At 37.9% G+C, this 12850-nt stretch overlaps 1 protein-coding gene across 3 annotated transcripts; it reads left to right on the top strand.

The window, feature by feature from the left end:
* The first annotated feature begins 497 nt into the window (after positions 1-497).
* On the top strand, positions 498-12618 carry LOC112160820 (E3 ubiquitin-protein ligase AMFR). 3 transcript variants are annotated; one of them, XM_024295643.2, is made up of 14 exons: positions 498-516; positions 1352-1624; positions 1705-1797; positions 1896-2060; positions 3948-4100; positions 7442-7482; positions 8314-8446; positions 8539-8672; positions 8758-8868; positions 9070-9266; positions 9524-9627; positions 10202-10336; positions 10470-10660; positions 10777-10933. In XM_024295643.2, the coding sequence occupies exons 2-14, from the start codon at positions 1370-1372 to the stop codon at positions 10931-10933; spliced, it is 1869 nt and encodes a 622-aa protein (XP_024151411.1). In that variant the 5' UTR covers positions 498-516; positions 1352-1369. The 3 variants fall into 3 exon arrangements, with proteins under 3 accessions (XP_024151411.1, XP_024151410.1, XP_024151412.1); XM_024295642.2 differs by lacking the exon at positions 498-516 and adding an exon at positions 645-873; XM_024295644.2 differs by lacking the exon at positions 498-516 and having other exon boundaries at positions 1370-1624; positions 10777-12618.
* The last annotated feature ends 232 nt before the right edge of the window (positions 12619-12850 follow it).

The following is a 12850-nucleotide window of genomic DNA, read 5'->3' as shown; positions in this document are numbered from 1 at the left end:
CCCCTGAAGGGAAAAGCCGAAAGGAAAAGAAGAAGACATAGGTGAGATTGTGCTGATTAAAATCATACAAAATAAGCAAATTAAAAAAAGCAAGATTCAAAAGTAGACAAAAACAAAGTTTTATGCCCTAGGTTCCAAAGGGTTAAAAAAAACATTATAAATGTACAATTTTGTGTGTGATTTCATAGTGTAGATATTTACAGATAATAATTGTCTGGCAAATATTGTAACTAAACTTAAAAAAAATTGTTATCAATCGTGATACATTTTTTCCAGATTTACGATCAATTTGTTAAAAGAATTTAATCAATTCCTGCTCCTAAATAATAATAATAATAATATACCAAGTACACTTTTCCTTGCATTATGTGCTAAATTTCATGTGCGCGTAGACATTATGATTCAGTACTTAAAAAAAAAAACACTTTTCATAAGGATCAAAGATGTTGTCATTAGGAGGTGAATTTCCAAAGAAACGGCACCTCCTGTTCTCCAGAACGAGAGGCGTCTTTTCTGGTTTGTTCTAGAAACACTCCCCATTCCTGTCTTCTTGGTTTGTAACACATTTGTAGAGTCGTACACCTGAAAGGAGCAAACGTAACTAATATCTTAAGTGTGTAAAATGAGTCAGTAGCATTTGAAATCTTGTGAAATATGATTTGAATGGCGATGCCTTTAAACGGTCCCGATGACGTAGTTTCCATGCGCAAACAAGAAGCAGCTCTGCTCGCTCGTTCAGCCGACTGACTGCTCGGTGGCGTAAACATGACGATGCTGTCGTCCTCTATCTTCTTCGTGCAGCTGCACTGAAACTCTACCCAGTGATTAGTACCTTACCCGGGATATTGGGTCAAACGTTGTCTGTGAGAAACTGTAAGTGGGCGTCTTCACACAAATCCGCAGGTTGGCGTATTAGCTTCGCAGCAAACATTGGCTAACAAGCTAGCTAGTATTAGGTAACGTTAGCTAGGTGAATTACCAACACAGGGAACGTTAACTCCCTTTGAGTAGTCTTTAAATGTTGTTCGGTTTAGTTATTTATTCAAGTAAACCCAATAAATGATAAACTTTATAGTTTGTTTAAATAAAAAGGGTATGTTAGCCGTTTCCTGAATGTATCGCGTTAATGCTTTCTATTAGCAATCCTATAGCCTTCGTTTTACTTTTTGAGCAATCAATTTTAAACTATCTTTAAACAGTCAGTTTTTGTGCTGAATTGTAATCGCCCTAAAGTTGTAACCCCCTTTGATTATGTAATGTATTAGTTTAGCTTGTTAAAGTGAGACTAACATTGGCTAATCCTGTACTAACAGGCTTCTATTATTATTATTATTATTATTTGTCGTTAAAGACCACTGCACCCACTGCAATGCCTCTAATGTTCCTGGAGAGGTTTCCGTGGCCCAGCCTGCAGACCTACACAGTACTGAGTGTGGCTTTGCTCGCTGGCAGCATCTTCAGTGCCTACACTACTGTCACAGACCCCGGCTTTGGGGCCTTGGAACCGGATGATACACCTGCTCCCTCCCACGTCGATCTTGAAAACCTAAGCAATGCTGTTGGTAACTCAGAACTGGCAACGACGATCCTGTGGTATCTGGTGACTGACAGTCTGTTCGTGTGGGTAAGTCTGTCCACTTTAACACGTTAGACTAACACAATAAGAGTGCAAGTACCACAACTCACTATGCATTTCTTTTATAGGTGTTGGTGAATACATTCTGCTGTTCCTTGATGCTAATTGCAAAAATGATTCAGTATGTGGTCTTTGGGCCCCTAAGAGTCAGCGAGAAGCAGGTGAGTTTTAAATTAATTTACTTTCTTTTAAAAATCATATTTTAGGTGACATTTAACAGAAACTAATATAAAAAAAATTTTTTCCTCTTCACCCGCAGCATCTGAAAGACAAATTTTGGAACTTTATTTTCTACAAATTCATTTTCATCTTTGGAGTATTAAACGTGCAAACAGTTGAGGAGGTGGTCATGTGGTGCTTGTGGTTCTCAGCTCTGGTCTTTCTCCATCTCATGGTGCAGCTTTGCAAAGACCGATTTGAATATGTAAGTATGTGGAGCAAACATCTTAATGTCAACAAAAAACTGTGACTGACCGACTTGTGCATTTTTATTAAACTTGTGTCGTTCCTGTTAGCCTAATGAAACGTTATTTATCAAAAAAGCAACATTTGAAAAATATTTATTGCAAATTTTGCACTGTTTTTTAGTTTTTGATATAAGAAGTTCATCAAATCCTATTAAGAGTTTTAAGAATTTCTTCTATAGGACTGCATGTTTTGAATTAGCAGATGGTCCCTAAGAAAGAAGGGCATATTAGACTTTTTTTTTTTTTTTTTTGAAAGCGTGATGGCATTCGCATGCATTTACGTGAATTCATGATGGGAACACATAATACGTGCAGCCAAGATGCATGTTGCTACATTGCCCGCACATATTTTAATTGCGTCCAAGGCTGGATTTTTGTTGTTAGCCGGATCTATTTAAAATTAAACTTTAAGTCCCATTAGCAGTCATTCACGTAGGTGTGGGAAATGTCTTCTCCACATTTGATCCATCCCCTGGAGGAGTGGTGAGTTGCAGAAACAGCTGCACTCAGGAACTATTTAGTAGTTTAACTCTAACTGTAACAGTAATCCTAACCTTAACTCTTTCTCTGGGTCTGTGCCGCCAAGAAAAAAGTTTAGCACTGGTGGGATGTTTTTAGAAAATTGTGTGCAAATAGAAACTTTCTATTTGAAATTAAGAAAATTATTTCCTCATAGGAATTCCTAGAATACAGCATAGTTCACAAAATAGCAAAATTCTACTCTAAACTTCGCTGCTCACTTCTGTTTTCTTAACAGCGTCACCAATGTCTGTATCATTTTTTTTGTTTGTTTCAAAATAAACATGTCTCATTTTGTTTTGAAAGATCTGATATTGTTAGCAATTTGTAAATTGGATACCAATATCCAACCTATTATGTCGGGTTTCACAGGTTTTGGTTTTCTTATAAACTGGGATACATGCCAGCACATGTTTAAAACTTGTTCTTACTTTGCTTTACACAAACGGTTAAAGAAAAACTACTTAGTCAATTCTTTAGTAAGACTGTACATTTCCTTCAGAAGGATTATTTGAAGTGTCTTCTACCTAAAGTCTTGGCTCCGTTTGTTTCTGCCTTAGATCTATTATTAGCTCCTTGTGACGGCATGTTACTGGTAAAGTTTCAGTTGCTATATTGGCTCCCCCCTGGATCAAATAGTGTTCTGCAGGTTAGGGAAAACAAAATATCAAATTTTATTTCCTTCTGCAAGCGTTGCCATTTAAAACATGATTGATTATATGTTGTAGCTCTGATGTGATGCAGTCAGAGTTGCTATAAGTAAATGTAGTTTCTACCTGGAGTTTCTGCTGGTTCAGTTTTTGTGAATCTCTTTTGGTGCTCACTTTGTATGCTCGACTGTGCGCCAGTCCTCTGGCTCTGTTTCATGTTCCCTCTTGGGTTGAAGTCTTTTGTGTTCCCCCAGCTGTTTTCCTTCCTGACTCCTCAATGCTGTAGGTTCCCACATTTGGGTCGAGATAAGACATTTGTGTGAAACAGTTCTAAAAACACTGCGTGTAGGAAAACAGAACCGATTCGATTGGTGTTTGCGCTTGCAGCTGTTGACGTTTTTGGGACAGAATAATTTGATCAGTAGGGAACAGAACAGGTTTCTAAGAGCAACCGTGGAGTCTTTGGTCTTTTTTGTTTGCTTTTTCTCTACTTTCTCACCCCATGACATTTGCAAGAGAGGCACTAAGTGAACTCTGTCATATTTATTTAATCCCTTTTTTTTAATGTAGGAAGAACATTCTTGGAAAACAGGTTCTGAACCTCAAGACCTTAGAGAAATAATAATAATATAAAAAGTTTACTTTAATAAAGTCTTATTTCTTTGTTTCCTCCAGCTGTCTTTCTCCCCCTCCACTCCTATGAGCAGCCACGTGAGAGTGCTTTGTCTGCTGGTCTCCCTGCTCTTGGACTGCTGCGGCCTTGCCGTGGTCTGCGGCTTCTTAGGGGCTTCACATGGCATGCACACCCTCTCCTTTATGGCAGCAGAGGTAAGAAGCTGAAATAGCAGCAGAAAAAAGAGGCAGTGTCAAAAAACTAATTTAAAAATTCTTTTTGAGTCAGCCACCAATTGTGCAAGTTTTACCATTTGAAAAAATGAGAGAGGCCTGTAATTTTCATCGTAGATATTACTTGAAAGCGAGAGACAAAATGAGAAAAAAATCCTGAAAATTGCATTCCCTGACTTCTTAAAATAATATATTTGCAAATTATCAATAACAAAATTTTGTCTCAGTACTTTGTTATAAACTCTTTGTTGGTAATGATAGCAGTCAAATGTTTTCTGTAAGTCTTCACAATCTGTTGCTGGTATTTTGGTCTATTCCTCCATGCAGATCTCCTCTAGAGTAGTGATGTTTTGGGGTTGTCGCTGTCGCTTTCAACTCTCTCAAGATTTTCTATGTGGTTGAGTTCTGGGGACTGGCTAGGCCACTCCAGGACCTTAAAATGCTTCTTATGAAGCCACTCCTTCATTACCTGGATAGTGTGTTTGGGATTGTTGTCATCCTGAAAGACCAGCCAGGTTTCATCTTCAGTGCCTTTGCTGATGGAAGGAGGTTTTCACTCAAAGTCTGACGACACAGTCGTCCTGGTACCTTTGCTGATGAACAGCCCTAAAGCATGATGTTTCCACCCCCTCGCTTTACACTAGGTATGGTGTTCTTTGGATGCAACTCAGCATTCTTTCTCCTCCAGACTTGATGACTAGAGTTCTTCCCAAAATTTTTATTTTGGTTACATCTGACCATAGGACAGTCTCCTAATCCCTTTATGGATCATCCAAACGCTCTCGAGCAAACTTTAGACGGGCCTGCACATGTACTGGCTTTAGCAGAGGGACACGTCTGGCCCTGCAGGATTTGAGTGTTACTGATTGTAGCCTTTGTTACTTTGGTCCCAGCTCGCTGCATGTCATTCACTAGATCCCCCGTGGGTTTCTGGGATTTTTGCTCAACGTTCTTGTGATCATTTTGACCCCACAGGGTGAGATCTTGCTGAGATCCCCAGATGGAGGGAGATTATCAGTGGTCTTGTATGTGTGTCATTTCCTAATAATTTCTCCCACAGTTGATTTCTTTACACCAAGCTGCTTACCTATTGGAGATAGCCTGGTGCAGGTCAACAATTTTTTTTCTGGTGTCCTTAGACAGCTCTTTGGTCTTGGCCACAGTGGAGTTTGGAGTGTGACTGTTTGAGGTTGTGGACAGGTGTCTTTTATTTAGATAACAAGTTCAAACAGGTGCCATTAATACAGGTAACGAGTTAAGGACAGAGGATCCTCTTACAGAAGAAGTTACAGGTCTGAGAGAGACAGAAATCTTGCTTGTTTGTTGGTGCCCAAACAATTACTTTTCATCAAAATTCACAAATAAATTCTTCTAAGCGTTTTAATTGTTTTTTCTATTTTTTTTTCTCATTTAGTCTCTCCTAATTGAGGTTTACCTAGGATAAAAATTAGAGGCTTCTCTCCCCCTTGTAAGTGGTAGAACTTGCACAATTGATGGCTGACGAAATGCTTTTTCCCCCCACTTTATATCCTTCTTAAAATGTTTGTTCCTGGAAGAGTTGCTCCTGTCAGCATTTTGAATGTCATTACTGATGCTGATTGCAGGGAAAATGTCTTTCTCTGTCCTGATCAGAAACTCCATTAAGCAGTTATGATGCTCAGCTTTTGTGGAGAACATTCTTGAATTGTTGCAGCATTAGCTTGAATAAAAATCTCCTGTGTTTCCTCACAGATAGGAGGTTCATGGAAATTATGCAATCAAGATAGTGGGGCAGTGTTTGTTTTCATAATCTCTATCTTTTCTTGGAAATAGTTTGTGAACTCATTATGTCTCTGATGGAAATAGTCTATTAAAGTACCATTCCAACTATATATATATTTTTTTTTATAGTAAAGCTTTTCCTAATTGTCATTTAATCATGATTATGCCGTTTTTAGCAAGGATGAAAAAGCCTGTCATTTTTTTAAGACATAGTTTCTGCAGAGCAGCAGGAGCTCATTAGAAATTTGCTATTGTGTTGTAGGTGGGACTGTTGAAGTTGGCCTGCTCTAATTTCCAATCAGCCCTTTGTTTACATTCTCTCCTGCTAGCTTAGCACCTTACAAGCCCAAGCTAACATTAGTGCAGCAAAAAAAAACGTAAGCAATATTGGGGCTAACCAGCCCTACGAAATTCCAGGTCAGACCAGGAAATTGAAGGTGTTAATGGATCTATTTGTCTCCACGTGGATGCAACAAAATTGGAGTAGAGAAGGAAGACTTTAGCCCACCTATGGCAGTTGCTCCATCAAAATTTGACTCAATATTTTATTGTAGATTATATATTTTTTTATTTTTTGGGTTACATAAGTAACTATTGAATTGCTTTTCTAAAGTAAACTATCATGTCAATTACACGATTCAACAAATGTGGTTAAATATTCTGATGGTGCGCTTTGGAAATATCTGATAAAGTTTGCAGTAACATTGGGGCCTTTTATTGGGCTTTCACACACTTGACAACAAAGCCAAGAATGTTAAAACAAAATGTTAAAGTTATGACCCACATCCATGTCAGAGGTCACAGTGGCTCGACACTTCTCAGTAGTCCAAATGTGCTTTTTTGGTTGTGAGTGGATACTTCGACATGATTATTCATTGAGTCTAAAATTAGCTCAAATTTGAAGCCATCTTATGTGCAGATTGAAATCACTCAAGAAAAAATGTTTTTCTATATGTAAACAGTGGAGCTTAATCATTGGGAGAATTGATAAATAAGTACAACAGTGCTATTAAAATGTAAAAAACAACTTCTGAGCACTCCATCACTGTACAATCTGACTATCGCAACATTAAACCAAAAATCTGTCTGGAATTCCACTCGTGTTTAGTCAATGAATGCAGCACAAGTAATCTAGTGTAACTGTGGCTTTTTTTCCCCACACTTCTATTTAAAAAACATAAATAATGCTTCTGTTAGAACCAGCTGACATTCTCAGTTTATTAAGCATTCATCGAAGTGTGACATATTTTTTATCTGTTTTTAATCATTGTTTTCATTATGCTGAGTTCTGTCTGCCTTTAGTGGGAATGTGCTTAACTTTATTGGTGTTTTTTGTTTTGTTTTAAACATTTCATCTGTGTTTTTCAGTGCTAAACTTTATCACCAAGCATCATATTTATGGTTAAACCACCTTAAAATTTATATATTTTGAAAGGTTTAGAAAGGGTAGCAGAAATGAATTTACTCGGAGTATTTGTCATGGTTAGTTGTTGGTTGATTTGTAATTTGTTCAGAACAAACTGTGTAATTTCAATGTTCAATTTTTTTGTGTTTTCTTTCAGTGTCTGTTGGTGACTGTGCGGACTGGGCATGTCATTATGCGGTAAGTATGTTTAAACTTGTAACACATCAAGTTGCTGGGACGACATGGAGCATGCAAATCATGGATTTGACTTATCGTGGGTTCCTTTTGGTTCTATTAGCACCGACATGAAAGACCTTCTTGTTTCAAGGAGCGGGGGGTTTGTAATGTGAAAAAACTGATCTACATAAAGTCAGCTGATCTGAAACGGGGAATTTTGTGTTTGACAGCATTAAGTAGGAATCTTGTAGCTTGGATATATGGAAATATTTTTTAATGCTGTCCTACTTTAAGAGAGAGAGTTTTACTTTTTTAATGTATATTTTTGCGCTTGACACTCTAATGTAGTTAATTAAAAACGACAAAAACATTTTTTTTAGCTTGCATTTGATTTCTGCTTTACAGGGCATACGTGTATATCATGCTACTCTTAAGCCTTTTGGAGTCACATTACATTAAAAAATTATAATTTTTTTTTTTTTTTAATATTTGTTCTCTTCACAAGCTCCTTTTCCTACCTTGAAGTAAGATTATTCAATCTTTTAGGTTGTTTTTCATAAGGAATTAAAATAATACATTTAAAAACTAAAAAAAAAATAGATTTTTGAATGCATAGACCACATCTATCCAAGTCGAGGCCTGGGCGCTGGATCCGGCCTTTTGGGTTATTATATCCGACCCACCAGATCATTTTATTTTATTGTTATTAATGTTTATGCCGTTCAGCCCGCGACCTAAGGTGTGTTTTGGATTTTGGCCCCCTGTGCAGTTAAATTTGACACCCCTGGTAAAGGCGCTATAAATAAATTTACTCAAGTCTAAATTCTTGTTGCCATATTTCTCATTTTTCAGTTACTCCATCCATCTGTGGGATTTGAACCATCCAGGCACCTGGGAGAGCAAAGGCACTTACGTCTACTACACTGACTTCATCATGGAGTTGGCTATGCTGTTTCTTGACCTCATGCACCACATCCACATGCTGGTATGATTTAGCATCACTTTAATTTTTCTTTTTCTACATTTTTCCTCTTCTAAAGTTTCTAATTTTTTTGGTTCACTTGTCGGTCCCATTAGCTTTTTGGTAACATTTGGTTGTCCATGGCGAGCTTGGTGATCTTCATGCAGCTGCGATACCTTTTCCATGAAGTCCAGCGGCGTGTTCGCCGTCACAAAAATTACCTCCGCGTCATCAACAACATGGAGGCCAGGTAGGAAAAAGTTTTCTTTTCTCATTTTGTTTATGCTGTGATATCTATTTGCACGTCACATTACTGTTTTGTTTATTTTTTCCAGATTTGCTGTTGCTACAGCTGAGGAGCTAGCAGCCAACGATGATGATTGCGCCATCTGCTGGGATGCCATGCTAACAGCACGCAAGCTGCCCTGTGGTCATCTCTTTCATAAGTAATGAGGCATCTATCTCTGTACAAGTTTGGCCAGATTGACTCATTCTGTATGATATATATTCTATTATTTTTTTTTTGTTTTTGTTTGTGTTTATTTCCCCACATTTTTTTTTTTTTAGTTCCCTGCATTTCTCATTTTTGGTGTTCTTACTTCTGAAGCTTATGTTCGACACTGGACTATTTTGTGTGATTTGTGCAGCTCCTGCTTACGTTCGTGGCTGGAGCAGGACACGTCGTGTCCCACGTGTCGAACGTCGTTGAATATTAGCGGCGATGGAAGTCAGGTCAGAAATCAGCAGCAGGGCGTCGGTCTGGAAGACAACATGGGCCCAGTCGGAGCCGCTCCAGACGCTCGGCCACACATCAATCAGCACAATCACTTCTTCCACTTTGACGGTAAGTCTGCTGCACGGATGAAGGACCGCTGGCTGCAGATAAAATGGTGGAAATTATACAACTTACCTAAATATGATCAAAATTGTAAAATATATATATATATTAAAGTTTAAAACTGTAACTATTAGGGTTGCCTGTTAAAATAAAGCAATATGGGGGAACTTCTGGTTGTTGATGTCTGCAGCTAGATCTTCTTGACACAGATTGAATCATAAACATCCGATGGACTTAGTGACATTCATGCGCCCCTCCTTTAGGATCTCGGATCGCCAGCTGGCTGCCCAGTTTTTCAGTGGAAGTAATGCACACCACCAATATTCTGGGCATGGCTCCACCAAACAATTCTCAGCTTATGGCCATGGTAAGTCCATGTCCACATTCAGATGGAGTTCTTGTTGGTTCAATTCCTGAGTTAAACCAACCTAGTTGGGAAGGATTTTTTTTTTCCTTCGAACTCTCAAGAATTTGTCAAATTTGTGAGATTATGTCATTTGCTAAAACACCACTGGGGAGATTTTCTAAACTTTTCCAGAAAACCACTAAAGATTAAGAAGGTAAACAAAAATCCTGACCTTATGCATTCCTTATGACTTGAACGAAATATGAAGAAATGGGAAGAAATTTGTTATATTTTTGTAAACAAATTACAGCGTATGTTTTATGTTTTTTATTTTTTGTTGAAGCATGAGTTGTTTGCTGAACTGTCTTTAATCAAACTTCTTTTGATAAGTAAAAGTCTAAAATATTAGTCCTTTCTGTGTTTATTTAGAAAATATTAGAGCAATTAGTTGAAGCTGTCCAGACAGAAAAACACTAGAATGTGTCTTTGTTCTTGTTTCTGTCTTGTGTTTTGATCCTGCTAATCTTTTTTAATCCTCCTTCTACATTTATATTCTTTTAAATAGTTTTCTCTTTTGTGCATTTCTGTTCAACAGACACATCAGATTCAGGAGATGTTTCCTCAGGTGCCCTCATATCTCGTAATGCAGGACCTTCAACTGACTCGCTCTGTGGAAGTCACAACAGACAACATTCTGGAGGGGCGCATACAGGTGCCTTTCCCTGCACAGGTCAGTAGATGTGCATTCTCTGCAGCAGCGTTCCCTAAAATAAAGCTTGTCTCGTGTTTTACAACATCGCTTTTTTATATATAAATGTGGCTTCTATGAGTTCAACCAAATCATGCTTGTGTCTTCTCTTCAGGCTATAGAGCATTCACCTACAAATGAAAACCCTGCACAAGATGAGCAAGCAGGTCCCAGCGGAGCGTCTGAGCAGAATGCCAACGAGTCGGACAACATGGAAGCCAGAGGAGGTCGTTTCTCCAAGTCAGCTGACGAGAGACAAAAGATGCTAAAGCTGAGAAAAGAGGAGATGCTCCAGCATGCACGCAGGTTAGAATGCAGATGTGTGCAAAACAAGTCGTAGAAGGTTAAGTCTGGTAAACACAAATGAAGCAATAAAGTGAAGGTTTTAATCACATCCACTTCTATTCCATGGTTCCCCGCAGGAGATATCTGAATAAGTGTCCAGAGAATCAAGAAGAGGATTTGCCCAGACTAGAAGAAGACTCTGTCCCCGAAATGGACTCGACTGTGCTGAGACGTAGAACCATGGCAGCAGCTGCAGAGAGACGCATGCAAAACCAACAAGACGCAGCCCCCTGAAACCTGCTTTACTAAAGCCAGAGAGCCCGTCACCTCATCATCCCAAGAGGCAACTACAGCGTTATTTCAGCCTAGACCCATTCGGTGTTGTCGGTGGTCGTCACCTTTTCCAAACTGTAATTAAAAGCATTGCAAACATGGCCTGTGGACTGTTTTAGGCTGCCTAAAAAAATGGTGAGACTATTGGAAGTTGCCTCAGCATCACTGATTCTGCTGAATATTTGACTGGTAGGAATTGAAGAGTGCACTTTAAGACACGCGGTGGTGCATCGCCCTTTATTCCGGGGCTGCACATCGCGACCAGCAGCTTCAACAGTATCAGTCCCTGTTGTGACACGCTCTTAAAAGTTACCATTCAGACGTGAACGTCTTTAGAGAAAAGGGTTTAGATGGTGTTCTTTTTTTAATCAGACTTGGACTCTGTTCTTTTATTATGTTTGGTCACTTGTTTTCCTTTTAATACCGAGAGCTTTTTTTTTTTTAATCCTGGATGAAGAAACTCATCCGGTCTGTGTGTCATTTTCAACTGTGAAATAAGTAGCAACATGTTTTGGTTCTTGCCGTACGGTAAGAGAATGTCACTTTAGTATTGGTCAGCCTTCCTGTCAACTCTGAATGTTTCTATTGACATTATGCTGCAAACAGTGTTTTTGAATCGCATGGGCTGGTATTTGTTTAGTCTGTAACATCATCCAGAGAGGATTTTATTTTACAAAAGGGGAGGGGACGGGCAGATGAATCTTTGTTTTCCACTTTTGAGGCAGAAATTCAGGATGAATTACATTTTGTACAAAGCATTGGTTGTTCTTTTTAAATCTACCGCTAATATTTTTTTTTTCTTTCGAGTATGGGGTTTTGGTTATCGGAATACAGCTGGTAGAAGTTTGCAATGTTTTGACACTATTTTGAGAGGTTTACAAAGTTCTAGAGTGCTTGTACTGGAAATGTCTCTTGAAAAAGTATCAAAACGATAGAAAAACCTGCTCTATTTTGCTTGATGTTCCTCTTTTTCGTTCAGTGATGAGATCTGCATATGGAAAGTTTTGGGGTTTGAGTTTTATCGCAGAGAGCCCGGTCTTCCTCGCCTTAAATACCTTGTTTTAGTTGTGAATATCACTGGACAACATAAGCTAGTCTCTCGACACTCGGAAGAATGGTCAAATTTACAGAATCTACCTGAACGAGACATATCAGTGGACATGAAAGTAGGAACTCTTTTTATTTTTCAATGCAGTGTGAGAAACGCTTGGATAAAAATGCACAGATCGTAGAAAAAGACTTAATTCTTTTTTTTTTTTTTTTTTTTTTACTTGATCCCAAAGATCAGCCCAAACACTTCCACAGAAGTTTTAAACAATCTTTCATTCATTGTCTTTCACACTTCTCTTTGGGGATGCTTTAAGCTGATTTTTTTTTTTAACATCAATTTTTTTTATTTAAGAGAAATAACTGCTAATTTTTTGTTTCTTGTTTAATATCTACTAAACAAATTTTAACATCCATGATGTATTTTCTTATTCATGGGATATTTGTAATATTTCGTATTTAATTACAGTTTTTTTCTTTAATAAACCATCCCCAGTTCGTGCCTAAATGAAGAATAGATAGGTTAAGACTCAACTTCTGTAAATCAAATTTTTGTAAAATATGATCAAATAAAACTCAATAAACCGCTTCTACAGCTTTTTACCAGTAAGTGTGCAGTTTTTGTTCTTAAAATACACATTTGGATATAGTAAAATAATTTGGTTTTTCATTTATTTATCCATAGATATGTGTTTTATAAGTTTTAAGTTGTATTTCCACATTTGCCCCAAATTTGAAAACAATATTGTAATTTCACTTTAAACCGTATAAAAAAGTAAAGATAAAAAAGTTTTGTTATCTCATGCACTTCATGCATTTTTGACTTGGTAA

This window comes from Oryzias melastigma, linkage group LG3 (genome assembly GCF_002922805.2).
Source record: "Oryzias melastigma strain HK-1 linkage group LG3, ASM292280v2, whole genome shotgun sequence".
NCBI lineage: Eukaryota > Metazoa > Chordata > Actinopteri > Beloniformes > Adrianichthyidae > Oryzias > Oryzias melastigma.
The sequence above is the reverse complement of the archived record's forward strand: the minus strand, read 5'-3'. Positions and strand labels throughout refer to the sequence as shown.

What these genes read in the sequence shown, in the direction of transcription:
- LOC112160820 (XM_024295644.2), top strand. Translation starts at nt 1,370, where the DNA reads ATGCCTCTAATGTTCCTGGAGAGGTTTCCGTGGCCCAGCCTGCAGACC. An exon ending in TCACTTCTTCCACTTTGACG is followed by an intron (nt 9,267 to 9,523) that starts GTAAGTCTGCTG and finishes CCCCTCCTTTAG; the next exon opens with GATCTCGGATCGCCAGCTGG. An exon ending in AGGTGCCTTTCCCTGCACAG is followed by an intron (nt 10,337 to 10,469) that starts GTCAGTAGATGT and finishes TCTTCTCTTCAG; the next exon opens with GCTATAGAGCATTCACCTAC.